A 7,537-nucleotide genomic window follows, 5' to 3' on the forward strand; every position below is an offset into this window, starting at 1 on the left:
GCTGTTGGGTAGTTCATGAGTATTTTTTTGTTTTTCTATGCAAAAATGTGTCATGACTTTTCCCAGCAGCTCAATACTTAAGAGTCTTATTTTGTTTAAATATTTTTGGTAACAGGTAATACAGTAAAATACACAAAAAAATGTAAATGTCCAAAGAGAAGTATCAGTCAAAAATGTTATTTTCGACCTGGCCCTAGTTTTTTGAGTCTGGTTCCAAGGATGTTCTCTGCGTGTACGAGCAGGGGTGGAGTCTCCCCTCATATATAGGAGCGGCATGTGATCATTTTTACTCTTTCGTTTCTTTCCTTATACAAGAATATCTTGAAAATGATTTTGTGTCGCTATATAAAGATCTTTTCGTTTTTTAATTGCTTAGTACTCTACTATATGGATAGATTTAACCAAGTTTCCTACTGATAGCTATTTAGGTTGCTTCTGGCCTTTCATTATTACAAATATTGTGTTGCAGTGAATACGTCTGGCTTGTATATATGTCATTTCACTTTCATGCACGTGGGTTGTTTATTGGTAGGCTATAAATTCTTAGAAGTGGAGTTGCTAGCTCCTAGGGAAAATACTTAGGAAACTCTGACAGCACGTAGTATTTATGGTTTGCCTCAAAGGGAAGAAATAACAGGACAGCTACCAGATATATGGTACGCTTTTTAGTGGCAAAAGCTTCGCCTCTTTAGATACTGGAGTAGATACTCAGAAGCTAGAATTACTACTTTGGTCTTCCCTCTTATTTTAAAACAACTCTCACTAGGGCTATTTGTCTGATATCCAAAATATTGAAAGGTGTGACTCTTCCATTTGGTCTGTGACAAGGATAGTAATTATATTAGGATCTAGTGTTGTGAATGTGCCAATGCCTGTAAATGCTTTCATTCATATAATTCTCCTGAAAAAAACCCGTGGACTTGCAGGCCATATCACCATTTTATAGGTAAAGAATCTGAGGCTCAGAGAGAAAGAGAGCTTCCCCATACATAATCTGAGGCTCAGAGAGAAAGAGAGCTTCCCAAGGATTGCATAGCTAAGTGGCATAGGCACTATTTAAAAACAAACAAACAAAAATCATTTATTTATTTTTCCATTTATTTGTTGACATTTTCAAGCTTCTAGGTCTGGGACTTGAACCACTGTCAGCCATGTGGGAATCCAACACCTTCATCACACCACCTGCTGGCATTATTTGATTCTAGGCATTATTTGATTCTAGGCCTGTCTAACTTCAAAGCTCACCCTTTAAATGATCACATGGCCTCTACTTTCTATCGTTTTCAATTTGCTTGTTAGATGTTGGCACCTTCTGTTTCTTTTAGCCCTTTCAACTCCACTTGTTTCAGATGTGTAATTTATAGGTAGCATATAATTAAATTTAGGTACATACCTCCCACAACATAAAAGTCTTCTTTTTTTGTGGGCTGGAGGCTGAATTATCAGTGGAAAAATCTTCATTTCTCCTATTCCCCTGAAATCACTAGTTCTCAGTAGCCAGGAAGGTGTCTTCTTAAAAGTCTTCTTTTTTTAATAGGTTAGTATACCCCACTTATGCTTAATAATATGATTGATATGCTTAGTTTTGTTCAATGATGTTTGAATCCTTTAGTGGTTCTTTTTTTTTTTTTTTTTGGAGAGATTTTTCACTGTAGGGCACGTGCGCTCGCCAGACAGACAGAGAGAGACATAGAGACAGAAAGCGAGAAATCACCCCCTAGGGGGGATGGTCACGCCGCAATCCCTTCTCCTCCATTCTCCTCTCGGGATCTTGGGCACGCACGCACACGCGCCCAGCATGAGTTTTAAGCCACCGGGTCCAGGACGTGAACCGTGGTCGACTACGTGGGAGTCCAGTGACATAGCCATTACGCCAACTGCTGGTTCCCTCCTTTAGTGGTTCTTGATGTTAGCGTTCTCAGGCACTCAGGGTGTTACAGCAAGTGGAATAGACAACTGTGTCTTCTTCATACGGTAGGAGAAGGAGGAGAATACTAATAAGCAAGATTCTCAGGCACTCAGGATGTAACAGCAAATGGAATAGACAACTGTGTCTTCTTCATACAGTAGGAGAAGGAGGAGAATACTAATAAGCAAGAAGAAAAGAGGTAGGGGAGCCAGAGGAGTGTGGAGGAGTGCGGTATCAAACGGGTCAGAGTACGCCTCACTGTGAAGACAGGACTTGAGGACAGATGAGAGGGAGCTGAGGGAGCTGGACAAGTGGCTATCTGAGAGAATGTTCCAGCAGAGGGAGCAGCCAGAGCCAGCGGCCTGTTATGTGAGCATGTCAGACGCGCCTGAAGAGAAGCCAGGAGACCAGTTTGGCTGGAGTGAGTGAGAACGCCTAGTGCGTAGCAGCCTGTGAGGTCAGGGTTGTGCTGGGCCTGCTTACTGTCCATTACAAGGACTTCGATTTTATCTCAGTAAAGCGGGGCTCTGTCAGGGATTTTAAACAGACGATGGCCGTGATCTGCCATGTTTAAAAGCAGATACTCTGTCAGCTGTATTGAGAGTAAAGCAGGCAGAGGGAAATGGTGAAGACAGCGGTGTTAGAAACAAGGCAGCCTGTCAGGAGGGTCATGCGGTCATGCAGTCATCCCGGTAGCTCGGACTGGGATGGCAGCAGTAGGGATCATGAAAGTGGTAGGATTCTAGATCTGTTTTTAAGGTAAGCTGATAGAATTTTCTGCACATTGACTGTGGGTTGAGAGAAAGACACAAAGAGGTCTTCCAGAGGCAGGGAGGCCTGGAAGGGTCCGAGTTAAGGATAGCCTTACAAGTTTTTGGTATGAGCAGCTGAAAGGGTGGATTTTCCATTGCTGAGATAGAGAAATCTGGTGGAGTAAGTTTTACAGGGCTTCGGGGTAGAAATCAAGTTGGGACTTGCTGAGGTTGAGATACCAACAGACATCCAATTACAAATGTCAAAGTGTCACCTGGTTATGACAGTCTGGAGTTCAAGAGCAGGCTGGAGGTAGAACTTTTGGCGTTGTCTGCATATACATGTTGTTTAAAGCTATGAGACTGGATGGGATCACCAGGGGAGCTAGAGTAGTATGGACAGAGACGATAAGAATACTGAGGCCCTGAGACCAGCAGTTAGCCAAATAACTATGTCACTGGACTCCCATGTAGTCTACCACAGTTCGAGTCATGGACCCAGTGGCTTAAACTCATGCTGGGTGCGTGTGCTTGCGTGCCCAAGATCCCAAAAGGAGAATGGAGAAGAAGTGATTGTGGCATGGCCATCTCCTCTGGGAGATGATTTCTCACTTTCTGTCTCTCTGCCTCTCTGTCTTTCTTGCGAGCGCACGTGCCGTATAGAATTTTAATTTTAAAATTAAAAAAAAGAAATACCAAGGTCTGAATTCCTGCAGTCCTTCAGTATGAGGAAGTTGGGGAGAAGGAAGGTAAACAGCGAGGTCTGAGAAGGTACCATCAGGTGGTCGGAAAATGTGAAAACCAAATAGAGTTTCAACTCCTTATACCACTTTAACTGAGTGTCTCTCGTTTGAGTGGTGGTGTGTGGGATCGAGGTTAAGAACATGACTCTGGCAGCCACATTCACCGGGTTTCAGTCCCAGTGGTGCTACTTAATAGCAGCCAGCAGAATGACATTGAGAGCTTCTTCAGGGCAAATCCTGTGCTCTCTGGCATAGTTGCCAGTTTTCGGGACCAGCAGATGGCATAATGGTTACTTCACTGGACTCCCACGTAGTTGCCTGCAGTTCTAGTCCCAGACCCAGGGGCTCAAACTCAAGCTGTGTGTGTGTGTGTGTGTGTGTGTGTGTGTGTCCAAAAATCTCAAGAGGAGAATGGAGGAGAAGGTATTGCAGTGTAGCCATCCCCTCTGGGTGCGGGGTGGGGTGGGGTGTGGGTGTGGGTGGGGTGGAGGGTGATTTTTTGCTTTCTGTTTATCTATCTCTGTCTCTCTGGCAAGCGCACATGCCCTATAGCAAAAAATCTCTCAAAAAAAAGTTTGTTTAGTTTTATTTTAAATATTAGACGGTTGAGGCTGGCGGGTGGTGTGGTTAAGACAGTGGACTCCCACGTGGCTGATCATGATTCGAGTCTCAGACCTAGCAGCTTCCTTTCTCACCTTCCTTCTCTCTCTCTGGAGAGTGCATGTGCCCTATAGCAACTTAAAATAATAATAAATAAAATTAAATGAATCATACTTAAGTAAATAAAAGAATAGTGTAGGTGGATTCTCCTTCATTTACCTCCACCTGAAGTGAAAATTGAACTTGGGCTGACAGCTGGGTCTGGGTGTTGGTAGATTCTCAGTCTCTTCAGTTCTTCAGCAGCTTGCAGGAAATGATGAGTAGTAAAGGGATGGAGATTGTAGTGGGAGATGTGTATCAGACCTCGGGTAACCTTGGTTAAGGTATGTTTTCAGAATAGTTTCACTCAGTACTAAGGGTCTTGGCGTCTCTGTTCACTTTTTTCTGGCTGTAATTGAGTACCACAGACTGGACAGTTTCTAACAATTGAGGATTTATTCAGCTCATACTCTGGAGACCCAAGATCAAGAAGCCACGTCTGGGGAAGGCCTTTTTTTGATGGAGACTCTGCAGAGTCTGAGGTAGCGCAAGGCGTCACATGGCGAGAGGACAAGAACACACGTCAGCTCTGGCCACCATATTCAGTCATGGAGGCCTCACCCTGTTGACTTTAATCTAATTACTCCCCAAAGGTCCCACCTCTTAATACCATAGTCAGATTTAGTTTCCATTCTCTTAATTACTCACAATGGGGATTAACTTCCAATATGGACTTTGGTGGGGACATTCAAACCATAGCATGCCCACAGGGAAATGCCTCTAGAGCTTTGGCCTTTTTATTTATTTATTTTCCAGAATAAGCTGTTTTGTCTTCCTTTCCTTCCCTTTCCTCTCCCTCTCTCCTTTCTTCTTTCTTTCTTTCTTTTTTTTTCTTTCCTAGTTAGGCAGTTGAATTGGTGAAAGGTAAACTGATCTTACCATGTGGCAAGATTGAAGATAAAATGTCCAAACATTAATTCCTAAACTTTAGGTTATCTGCTTTGACTTCTTATTTCAGAGAAACTAAGGGTATTTGGATATATTAGTAAAAATGTCTTGTTCCATAATGAAAAATTATTCTTTGCAAAAGCCTACAGTTTTAAAAACGATGGTGTGTGTTCATAAGTTGTTGGTATTTCTTGCAGGTGCCAGGTAGCCTGCTTGCCATTTCTCCTATGGTCTGGCTAGGTACCCCATCTCCAGCTCTCATAGCTAGGGGTGATTAATGATTAATAAGGGTGCTCTGGAAGAGTCTGCTTACCACTCAGTTTGAAGTTTGACAAATGGGGCTGAAGTTGCACTCTCATCCTCCTGTAGTTTGTTTCTTTCCCAAGAACTACAGTTATACATTGTTTTCCACCAGGGATACATTCTGAGCAATATGTCTTTAGGCAGTTTCATTGTTGCGCAAACTTGTAAACCTGAGTGGTATAGCCTACTCTGCACAGAGGGGCCATATAGGATACATTCTTACGACCTATTACAATCTCAGTTGTTGACCAGAATGTAATGATGTGGCACATAAGTGTAATTTCAGTGGTTCCTAAAGGTTCTCATTCTGCGATTTTTCCCCCACAGCTTTGTTTCAGATTTCAATTTTGTGGGGCTTTTTTGAACAGGGTTTCACTGCATCACAATCCTCCTCTGTCTCAGTCTCCCAATATCTGGACCTCTCAGACATACGCCATCACACCCAGCTTGTTCAGAAAGGGCCTTGCAATGTTGTCCAACGGGCCACAGACTTCTGAGCAGCTAGGACCAGAAGCCTGTATCTCTGGGCCTGGCTCTTTAAGCGTGGGTCAGGAATTGAATTTGGGCCTTGCTGTGTGACCTTAGCCTGCAAAGCAGCAGCAGCCAGCATGTGCTGCCACAGCTGAACCCAATTTAAATTTTTTTCACATTAAAGTGAGAGAGAGAGAGAGAGAGAAAGAGAAATATCCAAAGAGGCAAAGAGGTCAGGTCTGTGCTTTCGGGCACAGGCACATACACCTTGTGTGTTCTTCAAACTGTTATGGCCAGGGTTCACAGTACTTAACTGCTGCACTGTGGAGCTAGCCCTCAAATTAATTTTTTTTTTTGAGAGGTTTTTGCTATAGGCCACGTGCACTCACCAGAGAGACAGAGAGACATAAAGCAAGAAATCACACACACACACACACACACACACACACACACACACACACACACCCCGGGGAAGATGGCCACACTGCAATCCCTTCTCCTCCATTCTCCTCTCGGGATCTTGGGCACACATGCCCAGCGTGAGTATAAGCCACCGGGTCTGGGACTCGAACTGCTGTTGACTACATGGGAGTTCAGTGACATAGCCATTACACTAACTGCTGGTCCCATAAGTAGGTGTTTAATAAATGTTGTTTCTATCATCGCTTTGTTCATTCTCTTAGAATTGTTTAATAGTTAACAAATGTGCATTTAAAACAATATTTTGACTCTTTTAAGAAAGATACATTAGAAAAAGAAAGTGTTCCCTCTATTCCTGTTTCCTAGTCTCTTAGCTCTTCTCTCTAGAGATAACTACTTACATTTAAGTTTCTTGTGTTACCTCCTGGAGATATTCTATGGTTATTGAAGCTCTGTGCATGGATGCATGTGCACACACATATGAACGTATTTGCAAGAACATACCACATGTAATGTGACCAGTTCCCTACTGATGGTCAATACTCTTGCTATTGTAACAGTTGTACAATAAATATCTTCATATGCATTTATCTTACATTCATTTGTGATTACGTCTGTAGAATAAATTACTAGAAGTAAAATTTCTAGTCCAGCAGATGGTGTAATGGTTATGTTGCTGAACTCCCATATGAATGACTGCAGTTTGAGTCCCAGACCCAGAAACTCATGGGGTGCAAGAACATACGTGCCCAAAATTCCAAGAGGAGAATGGAGGAGAAGGGATTGTGGTGTGGCCATCTCTCTGGGAGGAAGGGGAGTGATTCTTGCTTTCTGTTTCTCTGTCTCTCTTGTTTCTCTGGAGAGCACACACACCCTGTAGTAAAAATCTCCTTTCTAAAAAAATTAATTTCTAGTCCAAAGAGGGTAGAGTTTTTTTTGATAGCTATCTCCCAATTCTTGAACATAGAATTTGTATCAGTTTTCACTTTAACCAATTATATTTAACTGTGTCTAGTTCCACTGTACCTTAAGCAATTAATGCTATCAAATTCGAATCTTTGCTGGGACCAGCAGTTAGCATAATGGCTATGTCACTGGACTCCCACGTAGTCGACCGCAGTTCATGTCCCGGACCCAGTGGCTTAAAACTCATGCCAGCCATGTGTGCGTGCGTGCCCAAGATCCCGAGAGGAGAATGGAGGAGAAGGGATGGTGGCATGGCCATCCCCCCTGGGGAGTGATTTCTCGCTTTCTGTCCCTCTATCTCTCTCTGTCTGTCTGGTAAGTGCACACACCCTATAGCTAAAAAAAAAAAAAAAAAAAAAAATATAATCTTTCCTAATCTAATAAAT

The 7,537-nt window shown here is 42.9% G+C and overlaps 1 protein-coding gene across 1 annotated transcript in view; it reads left to right on the plus strand.

Moving 5' to 3' along the window:
- The first annotated feature begins 2,236 nt into the window (after window positions 1-2,236).
- The window catches only part of MARK1 (microtubule affinity regulating kinase 1), an 83,538-nt gene continuing 78,237 nt past the window's right edge, over window positions 2,237-7,537 (plus strand). The window contains exon 1 of the mRNA XM_006170193.2: window positions 2,237-2,330. Within this exon, the coding sequence (XP_006170255.1) occupies window positions 2,237-2,330 (94 nt within the window). The remainder of the gene's footprint in view (window positions 2,331-7,537) is intronic.

The sequence above is a fragment of the Tupaia chinensis genome, unplaced genomic scaffold (assembly GCF_000334495.1).
Source record: "Tupaia chinensis unplaced genomic scaffold, TupChi_1.0 Scaffold148108_1, whole genome shotgun sequence".
Classification (NCBI taxonomy): Eukaryota; Metazoa; Chordata; class Mammalia; order Scandentia; family Tupaiidae; genus Tupaia; species Tupaia belangeri.